Below are 13,302 nucleotides of genomic sequence, written 5' to 3'. Positions count from 1 at the left end.
TATCTCTAATGAAAAGTTGAGAGTGGTCAACGTAATGGCAACTGATATCTTTTATAGCAAAGATCCACACCCCCCCTAGTCGACATGACAAACCACAGATAATAGTGGTGTCCCCTTCTGTGTCTCGCTTCTCTGTTGACCTCACCGGCGAGGTGATTGGCTGGAAGAGTTGATTGACAGCTTGGTGCTCCAACACTGCCCCTCGGGTGACCTCACAGACCCTCTACGTCAACAGAAAACAGAAACAGGAAACTGATTCTCCAGTTGTTTTATTAAGTTTAATGTTTTGACTAGATGGTCTTCTTCAAAGAGGAAACTTTTTGTTTTTCACGGCTATTCTATCTGTACCTTGAACCTGTACAGTCGCTGTTGACCCCTTGTCCCCTGTCCCCGAGGGACAGATGTGCCCTCTACTGTCCACTGACTAGGAAACCCTCTGTTGACCCCTGTCCCCGAGGGACAGATGTGCCCTCTACTGTCCACTGACTAGGAAACCCTCTGTTGACTTCTGTCCACTGACTAGGAAATAGTCAGTCCTCCCTCTGTTGACCCCTTGTCTCCTAGGGACAGATGTGCCCTCTACAATCCACTGACTAGGAAACCCTCTGTTGACCCCATGTCCCCCAGGGACAGATGTGCCCTCTTCTGTCCACTGACTAGGAAACCCTCTGTTGACCCCATGTCCCCCAGGGACAGATGTGCCCTCTACTGTCCACTGACTAGGAAACCGCCAGTCCTCCCTCTGTTCTATTACTCTGTCCTTTCAGTCCTCTCTCTCCGTCCCAATGCCCTGCTCCCTGTGGATCCTGCATGGCTGATCCTAGAGGGACAGCGTGGCGGCCAGCCTACTGCCAGCCTGTAAATCACCCATATGTCACTATACCCTGGGGATTACTGTCAGGCAGCAGGAGAACACCACACTACACAGCCACCAACCACAGGGCATATGTTGAAAGCTGTCTCTAAATAAATGGGGCATATGTCATCGTCTTATAATGTAGAGAGGGGAGAGGAGAGGAGAGGAGAGGAGAGGAGAGGAGAGGAGAGGAGAGGAGAGGAGAGGAGAGGAGAGGAGAGGAGAGGAGGGGAGAGGAGGGGAGGGGAGAGGAGAGTCCATCCCAGCGACCACCACTGTCCATCCCTCCTGCTATCAGTAGTAATTAGATTTCTCCTCTCCGTGGTTTTTTTCCCCTGGTGGCGGTTGACATCCGATAATGAAATGAAGCTCTATTACCCCCCCAACGGGCCCATCGCCACGGCAGCAGCAGCCAACCGGCCCCCTGCTCCTTGACAAGACAAGACGAGGAGAGATTCTGATGGCAGCAGAGTCCGTATGTGATCGCATTCCAAAAGGCACCTTATACCCTATTCCCTACATAGTGCACTAAAAGTTACTTGTGACCAGAGCACCATGGGATCGTACATAGGGAATAGGGTGCCATTTGGGACATATCCTCAGTCAGCGATCCTCCCTTCCCCTTGACAAAAACCCCTCCTCTCTCTATCCCCCCAAATAAACAATATCCCTCGTCCCATCTGCCATCCCCCCCCCCCCCCCGCCACGAGCGCTTAGCACGCAACGCTGGTGTCTGTGACATCACGACATCGTGGTAGATCTCTGGCTTTGATGGTCTGGCCCGGGAGGGTAATAACCTGTAACCCCTCTGTTAGAGATCAAAGGAGGTGGTGGTCTGGGAGGGTATTAACCTGTACCCCCTCTGTTAGAGATCAAAGGAGGTGGTGGTCTGGCCCGGGAGGGTAATAACCTGTACCCCCTCTGTTAGAGATCAAAGGAGGAGGTGGTCTGGGAGGGTATTAACCTGTACCCCCTCTGTTAGAGATCAAAGGAGGTGGTGGTCTGGGAGGGTATTAACCTGTACCCCCTCTGTTAGAGATCAAAGGAGGTGGTGGCCCGGGAGGGTATTAACCTGTACCCCCTCTGTTAGAGATCAAAGGAGGTGGTGGTCTGGGAGGGTATTAACCTGTATCCCCTCTGTTAGAGATCAAAGGAGGTGGTGGTCTGGGAGGGTATTAACCTGTACCCCCTCTGTTAGAGATCAAAGGAGGTGGTGGTCTGGGAGGGTATTAACCTGTACCCCCTCTGTTAGAGATCAAAGGAGGTGGTGGTCTGGGAGGGTAGTAACCTGTACCCCCTCTGTTAGAGATCAAAGGAGGTGGTGGTCTGGGAGGGTATTAACCTGTACCCCCTCTGTTAGAGATCAAAGGAGGTGGTGGTCTGGGAGGGTATTAACCTGTACCCCCTCTGTTAGAGATCAAAGGAGGTGGTGGTCTGGGAGGGTAGTAACCTGTGCCCCCTCTGTTAGAGATCAAAGGAGGTGGTGGCCCGGGAGGGTATTAATCTGGACCCCCTCTGTTAGCGATCAAAGGAGGTGGTCTGGGAGGGTATTAACCTGTACCCCCTCTGTTAGAGATGAAAGGGGCCGGCAGAGGCAGGTAGCTGATCTCTGGCTATGGCACACACACACACATACATACACACACACACACACACACATGTCTGCAATTAGCAGCAACACTCCTCTGTGTCAGAAGCAGGTCTGGTGAATCTGGGGGAAGCAGGAAGCAGCAGAAGGTGAATAATTGTGTACATGGATAATGTCTCTCCTGATGAGAGGATGATATCTGCACCTGCATCATTTACATACACACCTCAATCTCTCCCCACACCTCAATCTCTCCCCACACCTCAATCTCTCCCCACACCTCAATCTCTCTCCTCCCTCCTCAATCTCTCTCCTCCCTCCTCAATCTCTCCCCACACCTCAATCTCTCTCCCCTCCTCAATCTCTCCCCCCTCCTCAATCTCTCCCCCCTCCTCAATCTCTCCCCCCTCCTCAATCTCTCCCCCCTCCTCAATCTCTCCCCCCTTGTATGAGTCTATGATTGCTTCCAGACCTGTGATGAATAACTAGATGCAATTTTTTTAGGTAACAAGGCAAGTCAGTTAAGAACAAATTCTTATTTACAATGATGACCTACCCCGGCCAAATCTGAACAACGCTGGGCCAACTGTGCGCCACCCTATGGGACTTCTTGTGCTTCTTCACCTGCATTGCTTGCTGTTTGGGGTTTTAGGCTGGGTTTCTGTACAGCACTTTGAGATATCAGCTGATGTACGAAGGGCTATATAAAATAAATTTGATTTGATTGATTTGATTTGACTCCCAATCACAGCCGGATGTGATACAGCCTGGAATCAAACCAGGGACTGTAGTGATGCATCTTGCACTGAGATGCAGTGCCTTTAAACCACTACTCCACGCGGGATCCTTTAGACCACTGCTCCACTCGGGAGCCTTTAGACCACTGCTCCACTCGGGAGCCTTTAGACCACTGCTCCACTCGGGAGCCTTTAGACCACTGCTCCACTCGGGAGCCTTTAGACCACTGCTCCACTCGGGAGCCTTTAGACCACTGCTCCACTCGGGAGCCTTTAGACCACTGCTCCACTCGGGAGCCTTTAGACCACTGCTCCACTCGGGAGCCTTTAGACCACCGCCCCACTCGGGAGCCTTTAAACCACCGCTCCACTCGGGAGCCTTTAGACCACCGCTCCACTCGGGAGCCTTTAGACCACCGCTCCACTCGGGAGCCTTTAGACCACCGCTCCACTCGGGAGCCTTTAGACCACCGCTCCACTCGGGAGCCTTTAGACCACTGCTCCACTCGGGAGCCTTTAGACCACTGCTCCACTCGGGAGCCTTTAGACCACTGCTCCACTCGGGAGCCTTTAGACCACTGCTCCACTCGGGAGCCTTTAGACCACTGCTCCACTCGGGAGCCTTTAGACCACTGCTCCACTCGGGAGCCTTTAGACCACTGCTCCACTCGGGAGCCTTTAGACCACTGCTCCACTCGGGAGCCTTTAGACCACTGCTCCACTCGGGAGCCTTTAGACCACTGCTCCACTTGGGAGCCTTTAGACCACTGCTCCATTTGGGAGCCTTTAGACCACTGCTCCACTCGGGAGCCTTTAGACCACTGCTCCACTTGGGAGCCTTTAGACCACTGCTCCACTCGGGAGCCTTTAAACCACTGCTCCACTCGGGAGCCTTTAGACCACTGCTCCACTCGGGAGCCTTTAAACCACCGCTCCACTCGGGAGCCTTTAGACCACTGCTCCACTCGGGAGCCTTTAGACCACTGCTCCACTCGGGAGCCTTTAAACCACTGCTCCACTCGGGGGCCCAATGACATCTGGGTTCATCCTGTGAGGCTCGTTTTTGAAGTTTGAGATCCGTCCAGTTGAATTCGAACTACAAGCTGAGAAGAATCCTGATGAAATAGTATGATTATAGATCATATTAAATAGATCATATCTTACTCTCTTACGTCCAGATGCATTTTAGCTGCTGTCTCTCTCCATCTCTCTCCCTGCCCCACCTTCTCTCTCTCTCTCTTTCTCTCGCTCTCTATTTGTTCTGCTCTGGGGCAGTTAGGGCAGACATGGGACTGTTGATAGGTAGAGTATTTATGGGCCCTGTGGGACTGTGGGACAGATTACCTAGAGGGCGTTGGTGCTTGCCCGTCAAGGTTCTACGGGCCTCTCCCCACATCATTCTTCCTCAGCCCGTAAAAACATGCTCACGGACTGGCACACACCAGCAGCGGGAGCTCAAGGTGTTATCCTGAAATAGTATAGACAAACTAAGGTCATACGGTATAAGGAAGTGAGGTCATACGGTATAAGGAAGTGAAGTCATACGGTATTAGGAAGTGAGGTCATACGGTATAAGGAAGTGAGGTCATACGGTATTAGGAAGTGAGGTCATACGGTATTAGGAAGTGAGATCATACGGTATTAGGAAGTGAGGTCATACGGTATAAGGAAGTGAGATCATACGGTATTAGGAAGTGAGGTCATACGGTATTAGGAAGTGAGGTCATACGGTATTAGGAAGTGAGGTCATACGGTATAAGGAAGTGAGATCATACGGTATTAGGAAGTGAGGTCATACGGTATTAGGAAGTGAGGTCATACAGTATTAGGAAGTGAGGTCATACGGTAATAGGAAGTGAGATCATACAGTATTAGGAAGTGAGGTCATACGGTATAAGGAAGTGAGTTCATACGGTATTAGGAAGTGAGGTCATACGGTATTAGGAAGTGAGGTCATACGGTATAAGGAAGTGAGGCCATACAGTATAAGGAAGTGAGGTCATACGGTATAAGGAAGTGAGGTCATACGGTATTAGGAAGTGAGGTCATACGGTATTAGGAAGTGAGGTCATACGGTATAAGGAAGTGAGGTCATACGGTATTAGGAAGTGAGTTCATACGGTATTAGGAAGTGAGTTCATACGGTATTAGGAAGTGAGGTCATACGGTATTAGGAAGTGAGGTCATACGGTATAAGGAAGTGAGGTCAAACGGTATTAGGAAGTGAGGTCATACGGTATTAGGAAGTGAGGTCATACGGTATTAGGAAGTGAGGTCATACGGTATAAGGAAGTGAGGCCATACGGTCTTAGGAAGTGAGGTCATACGGTATTAGGAAGTAAGGTCATACGGTATTAGGAAGTGAGATCATACAGTATTAGGAAGTGAGGCCATACGGTATTAGGAAGTGAGGTCATACGGTATAAGGAAGTGAGTTCATACGGTATTAGGAAGTGAGGTCATACGGTATTTTGGAAGTGAGGTCATACGGTATTAGGAAGTGAGGTCATACGGTATTAGGAAGTGAGGTCATACGGTATTAGGAAGTGAGGTCATACGGTATTAGGAAGTGAGGTCATACGGTATAAGGAAGTGAGGTCATACGGTATTAGGAAGTGAGGACATACGGTATAAGGACGTGAGGTCATAATGTCAGGAGATCTGATACGAGCAACATTACAGATTTCTACATTTGTCTTCTGTAGACGCTACAGTTGATCTTCTATCTCTGCTGTGTCGTCAGTAGTCTGTTCACAGAGTCAGGGGTTAGGACTGTTACGTTGGGACACTTCCAATAGCTGAATCACAGGCTTCCTGACAGGGTCAGAGGTTAAGACAGTCCCAGTAGCTGAATGACAGGCTTCCTGACAGGGTCAGAGGTTAAGACAGTCCCAGTAGCTGAATGACTGGCGCCCTGACAGGGTCAGAGGTTAAAAACAGTTCCAGTAGCTGAATGACAGGCGTCCTGACAGGGTCAGAGGTCAAGACCGTTCCAGTAGCTATTTCTGTCTGAACGTTGCCTAACCCTTCTGTGTGTGTGTCTGAAAGTGGACTACAGTGTGTGTGTCTGAACGTGGACTACAGTGTGTGTGTGTGTCTGAGCGTGGACTACAGTGTGTGTGTGTGTCTGAACGTGGACTACAGTGTGTGTGTGTGTCTGAATGTGGACTACAGTGTGTGTGTCTGAACGTGGACTACAGTGTGTGTGTGTGTCTGAACGTGGACTACAGTGTGTGTGTGTGTCTGAGCGTGGACTACAGTGTGTGTGTGTGTCTGAACGTGGACTACAGTGTGTGTGTGTGTCTGAACGTGGACTACAGTGTGTGTGTGTCAGAACGTGGACTACAGTGTGTGTGTGTGTGTCTGAGCGTGGACTACAGTGTGTGTGTGTCTGAACGTGGACTACAGTGTGTGTGTGTCTGAACGTGGACTACAGTGTGTGTGTGTCTGAACGTGGACTACAGTGTGTGTGTGTGTCAGAACGTGGACTACAGTGTGTGTGTGTGTCTGAACGTGGACTACAGTGTGTGTGTGTCTGAACGTGGACTACAGTGTTTGTGTGTGTCTGAATGTGGACTACAGTGTGTGTGTGTCTGAACGTGGACTACAGTGTGTGTGTGTGTGTCAGAACGTGGACTACAGTGTGTGTGTGTGTGTCAGAACGTGGACTACAGTGTGTGTGTGTGTCAGAACATGGACTACAGTGTGTGTGTTGTAACCATGCTAACCCTCCCCTCTTGTATCTCTCCTGTCTCTCCAGACCTGCGGCGGATGACGGCAGGCTTCATGGGCATGGCTGTAGCCATCATTCTGTTTGGCTGGACGATAGGTGTTCTGGGATGCTGCTGGGATAGAGGACTGATGCAGTACGTGGCAGGATTACTGTTCCTCATGGGAGGTAAGAGGACAACACAGATTACTGTTCCTCATGGGAGGTAAGAGGACAACACAGATTACTGTTCCTCATGGGAGGTAAGAGGACAACACAGATTACTGTTCCTCATGGGAGGTAAGAGGACAACACAGATTACTGTTCCTCATGGGAGGTAAGAGGACAATACAGATTACTGTTCCTCATGGGAGGTAAGAGGACAACACAGATTACTGTTCCTCATGGGAGGTAAGAGGACAGCACAGATTACTGTTCCTCATGGGAGGTAAGAGGACAAAACAGATACTGTTCCTCATGGGAGGTAAGAGGACAGCACAGATTACTGTTCCTCATGGGAGGTAAGAGGACAACACAGATACTGTTCCTCGTGGGCGGTAAGAGGACAACACAGATTACTGTTCCTCATGGGAGGTAAGAGGACAACACAGATTACTGTTCCTCATGGGAGGTAAGAGGACAACACAGATTACTGTTCCTCATGGGAGGTAAGAGGACAACACAGATTACTGTTCCTCATGGGAGGTAAGAGGACAACACAGATTACTGTTCCTCATGGGAGGTAAGAGGACAGCACAGATACTGTTCCTCATGGGAGGTAAGAGGACAGCACAGATACTGTTCCTCATGGGAGGTAAGAGGACAGCACAGATACTGTTCCTCATGGGAGGTAAGAGGACAGCACAGATTACTGTTCCTCATGGGAGGTAAGCGGACAACACAGATTACTGTTTCTCATCGGTGGTAAGAGGACAACTCAGATAACTAAATATCTGAGTTGACCCTTGTATTGTATTCTTATTTACACACATACACACCGACTCTATACACACCGACTCTATACACACCGACTCTATACACACCGACTCCATACACACCGACTCCATACACACCGACTCCATACACACCGACTCTATACACACCGACTCCATACACACCGACTCCATACACACCGACTCCATACACACCGACTCCATACACACCGACTCCATACACACCGACTCCATACACACCGACTCCATACACACCGACTCCATACACACCGACTCCATACACACCGACTCCATACACACCGACTCCATACACACCGACTCCATACACACCGACTCCATACACACCGACTCCATACACACCGACTCCATACACACCGACTCTATACACACCGACTCTATACACACCGACTCTATACACACCGACTCTATACACACCGACTCTATACACACCGACTCTATACACACCGACTCTATACACACCGACTCTAAACACACCGACAGCGCCCTACACACTACACACAGGGGGGGTTGCTGTGAACGGGAATAGTATCAGCTCAGGGGGGGTTACTGTGAACGGGAATAGCACCAGCTCAGGGGGGGTTGCTGTGAATGGGAATAGCATCAGCTCAGGGAGGATTGAAGTGAACGGGAATAGCACCAGCTCAGGGGGGGTTGAAGTGAACGGGAATAGCACCAGCTCAGGGGGGGTTGCTGTGAATGGGAATAGCATCAGCTCAGGGGGGGGTTACTGTGAACGGGAATAGCACCAGCTCAGGGGGGGTTACTGTGAACGGGAATAGCATCAGCTCAAGGGGGGTTGAAGTGAATGGGAATAGCACCAGCTCAGGGGGGGGTTACTGTGAACGGGAATAGCACCAGCTCAGGGGGGGTTACTGTGAACGGGAATAGCACCAGCTCAGGGGGGGGTACTTTGAACCGGAATAGCACCAGCTCAGGGGGGGTTACTGTGAACGGGAATAGCACCAGCTCAGGGGGGGTTACTGTGAAAGAGCATAGCATCAACAGCCACATAGAGAACTAATTGTGTGGTGTGGAGGTGCTGAGGGAACTCTCATTAGTAGTGCTGGTGACTCTGATTAACAGCCTGCCTTCTCTATGCCCCCCCCCCACACACACACACACACACACACACACACACACACACAGGGAGACAGTGGCGGTAACATCACACTAATAATGTCATGCACGGCAGAAGGGGAGGGGGGGGGGCAGAGGGAGAGGAAGAGGGACAGAGAGAGAGGGGGGAGAGAGGGAGGGAGAGAGAGAGAGGGAAAGAGAGAGGGAGAGAGAGAGGGAGGGAGGGAGAGATGAGAGAGAGAGAGAGAGAGAGAGAGGGGGAGAGAGAGAGAGAGAGAGAGGGGGAGGGAGAGAGAGAAAGAGGGGGGAGAGAGAGAGAAAGAGGGGGAAGAGAGAGAGAGAAAGAGGGGGGAGAGAGAGAGAGAAAGAGGGGGGAGAGAGAGAGAGAGGAGGGAGAGACAAGAGAGAGGGGGAGGGAGATAGAGAGGGGGAGAGGGAGAGAGAGGGAAAGAGAGAGAGAGAGAGGAGGGAGAGGGAGAGAGGGGATGGAGAGACAAGAGAGAGAGAGAGAGGGGGGGGAGAGAGAGAGAGAGAGAGGGGGGGGGGAGAGGGAGAGAGAGAGTGGGGATGGAGAGGAAGAGGGACAGAGAGAGAGATGGTTACAATAGAAATGAAGAAAAACAGAGGGAATAAAGCAGGTCAGATTACTGTGGCCAGGTCAGATTACTGTGGCCAGGTCAGATTACTGTGGCCCGGTCAGATTACTGTGGCCCGGTCAGATTACTGTGGCCAGGTCTGCAACCCAAATGGCCCGGTCAGATTACTGTGGCCAGGTCAGATTACTGTGGCCAGGTCAGATTACTGTGGCCAGGTCAGATTACTGTGGCCAGGTCAGATTACTGTGGCCAGGTCAGATTCAAGTTGATTGATTGTTACACAGTTTTACTGATGTTATAGTAAGTGCAGAGAAATTACTATAGTTCAGGGCAGGGTACTGAGGGGAGGCTAGTAACAGTGACTATAGTTCAGGGCAGGGTACTGAGGGAGACTAGTAACAGTGACTAAGGTTCAGGGCAGGGTACTGAGGGAGACTAGTAACAGTGACTAAGTTTCAGGGCAGGGTACTGAGGGAGACTAGTAACAGTGACTATAGTTCAGGGTACTGGGGGGAGACTAGTAACAGTGACTAAGGTTCAGGGCAGGGTACTGAGGGAGACTAGTAACAGTGACTAAGGTTCAGGGCAGGGTACTGAGGGAGACTAGTAACAGTGACTAAGTTTCAGGGCAGGGTACTGAGGGAGACTAGTAACAGTGACTAAGGTTCAGGGCAGGGTACTGGGGGAGACTAGTAACAGTGACTAAGGTTCAGGGCAGGGTACTGGGGGAGACTAGTAACAGTGACTAAGGTTCAGGGCAGGGTACTGGGGGAGACTAGTAACAGTGACTAAGGTTCAGGGCAGGGTACTGAGGGGAGGCTAGTGACAGTGACTAAGGTTCAGGGCAGGGTACTTAGGGGAGACTAGTAACAGTGAGTAAGGTTCAGGGCAGGGTACTGGGGGAGACTAGTAACAGTGAGTAAGGTTCAGGGCAGGGTACTGAGGGAGACTAGTAACAGTGAGTAAGGTTCAGGGCAGGGTACTGAGGGAGACTAGTAACAGTGAGTAAGGTTCAGGGCAGGGTACTGGGGGAGACTAGTAACAGTGACTAAGGTTCAGGGCAGGGTACTGGGGGAGACTAGTAACAGTGACTAAGGTTCAGGGCAGGGTACTGAGGGGAGGCTAGTGACAGTGACTAAGGTTCAGGGCAGGGTACTTAGGGGAGACTAGTAACAGTGAGTAAGGTTCAGGGCAGGGTACTGGGGGAGACTAGTAACAGTGAGTAAGGTTCAGGGCAGGGTACTGAGGGAGACTAGTAACAGTGAGTAAGGTTCAGGGCAGGGTACTGAGGGAGACTAGTAACAGTGAGTAAGGTTCAGGGCAGGGTACTGAGGGAGACTAGTAACAGTGAGTAAGGTTCAGGGCAGGGTACTGAGGGAGACTAGTAACAGTGACTATAGTTCAGGGTACTGGGGGAGACTAGTAACAGTGACTATAGTTCAGGGTACTGAGGGGAGGCTAGTAACAGTGACTATAGTTCAGGGTACTGGGGAGAGACTAGTAACAGTGACTATAGTTCAGGGTACTGGGGGGAGACTAGTAACAGTGACTATAGTTCAGGGTACTGGGGGGAGACTAGTAACAGTGACTATAGTTCAGGGCAGGGTACTGGGGGAGACTAGTAACAGTGACTATAGTTCAGGGTACTGAGGGAGACTAGTAACAGTGACTATAGTTCAGGGTACTGGGGGAGGCTAGTAACAGTGACTATAGTTCAGGGTACTGAGGGAGACTAGTAACAGTGACTATAGTTCAGGGTACTGGGGGAGACTAGTAACAGTGACTATAGTTCAGGGTACTTGGGGGAGACTAGTAACAGTGACTATAGTTCAGGGTACTGGGGGAGGCTAGTAACAGTGACTATAGTTCAGGGTACTGAGGGGAGGCTAGTAACAGTGACTATAGTTCAGGGTACTGGGGGGAGGCTAGTAACAGTGACTATAGTTCAGGGTACTGGGGGGAGACTAGTAACAGTGACTATAGTTCAGGGTACTGGGGGGAGACTAGTAACAGTGACTATAGTTCAGGGTACTGGGGGGAGACTAGTAACAGTGACTATAGTTCAGGGTACTGGGGGGAGGCTAGTAACAGTGACTATAGTTCAGGGTACTGGGGGGAGACTAGTAACAGTGACTATAGTTCAGGGTACTGGGGGGAGGCTAGTAACAGTGACTATAGTTCAGGGTACTGGGGGAGACTAGTAACAGTGACTATAGTTCAGGGTACTGGGGGGAGACTAGTAACAATGACTATAGTTCAGGGTACTGGGGGGAGACTAGTAACAGTGACTATAGTTCAGGGTACTGGGGGGAGGCTAGTAACAGTGACTATAGTTCAGGGTACTGGGGGGAGACTAGTAACAGTGACTATAGTTCAGGGTACTGGGTGGAGACTAGTAACAGTGACTATAGTTCAGGGTACTGGGGGGAGGCTAGTAACAGTGACTATAGTTCAGGGCAGGGTACTGGAGGGAGGCTAGTAACAGTGACTATAGTTCAGGGTACTGGGGGAGACTAGTAACAGTGACTATAGTTCAGGGTACTGGGGGAGACTAGTAACAGTGACTATAGTAACAGTGAGTAAGGTTCAGGGCAGGGTACTGAGGGGAGACTAGTAACAGTGACTATAGTTCAGGGTACTGGGGGGAGACTAGTAACAGTGACTATAGTTCAGGGTACTGAGGGAGGCTAGTAACAGTGACTATAGTTCAGGGTACTGGGGGGAGACTAGTAACAGTGACTATAGTTCAGGACAGGGTACTGGAGGGAGACTAGTAACAGTGACTATAGTTCAGGGCAGGGTACTGGAGGGAGGCTAGTAACAGTGACTATAGTTCAGGGTACTGGGGGAGACTAGTAACAGTGACTATAGTAACAGTGAGTAAGGTTCAGGGCAGGGTACTGAGGGGAGACTAGTAACAGTGACTATAGTTCAGGGTACTGGGGGAGGCTAGTAACAGTGACTATAGTTCAGGGTACTGGGGGGAGGCTAGTAACAGTGACTATAGTTCAGGGTACTGGGGGGAGGCTAGTAACAGTGACTATAGTTCAGGGTACTGGGGGGAGACTAGTAACAGTGACTATAGTTCAGGGTACTGGGGGGAGGCTAGTAACAGTGACTATAGTTCAGGGTACTGGGTGGAGGCTAGTAACAGTGACTATAGTTCAGGGTACTGGGAGAGACTAGTAACAGTGACTATAGTTCAGGGTACTGGGGGGAGGCTAGTAACAGTGACTATAGTTCAGGGTACTGGGGGGAGGCTAGTAACAGTGACTATAGTTCAGGGTACTGGGGGGAGGCTAGTAACAGTGACTATAGTTCAGGGCAGGGTACTGGGGGGAGACTAGTAACAGTGACTATAGTTCAGGGTACTGGGTGGAGGCTAGTAACAGTGACTATAGTTCAGGGTACTGGGGGGAGACTAGTAACAGTGACTATAGTTCAGGGTACTGAGGGAGGCTAGTAACAGTGACTATAGTTCAGGGTACTGAGGGGAGACTAGTAACAGTGACTATAGTTCAGGGTACTGAGGGAGGCTAGTAACAGTGACTATAGTTCAGGGTACTGGGGGAGACTAGTAACAGTGACTATAGTTCAGGGCAGGGTACTGGAGGGAGGCTAGTAACAGTGACTATAGTTCAGGGTACTGGGGGAGACTAGTAACAGTGACTATAGTAACAGTGAGTAAGGTTCAGGGCAGGGTACTGAGGGGAGACTAGTAACAGTGACTATAGTTCAGGGTACTGGGGGAGGCTAGTAACAGTG

The 13,302-nt window shown here is 50.5% G+C and overlaps 1 protein-coding gene across 1 annotated transcript in view; it reads left to right on the top strand.

Moving 5' to 3' along the window:
• The window catches only part of tmem178bb (transmembrane protein 178Bb), a 155,705-nt gene that overhangs the window by 125,722 nt on the left and 16,681 nt on the right, over positions 1 to 13,302 (top strand). The window contains exon 4 of the mRNA XM_090201386.1: positions 6,942 to 7,079. Coding sequence (XP_090057512.1) covers positions 6,942 to 7,079 — 138 coding nt within the window. The remainder of the gene's footprint in view (positions 1 to 6,941; positions 7,080 to 13,302) is intronic.

Source organism: Oncorhynchus mykiss, chromosome 15 (assembly GCF_057628025.1).
Source record: "Oncorhynchus mykiss isolate SJ-2025 chromosome 15, ASM5762802v1, whole genome shotgun sequence".
NCBI classification, from domain to species: Eukaryota; Metazoa; Chordata; class Actinopteri; order Salmoniformes; family Salmonidae; genus Oncorhynchus; species Oncorhynchus mykiss.
The sequence above is the reverse complement of the archived record's forward strand: the minus strand, read 5'-3'. Positions and strand labels throughout refer to the sequence as shown.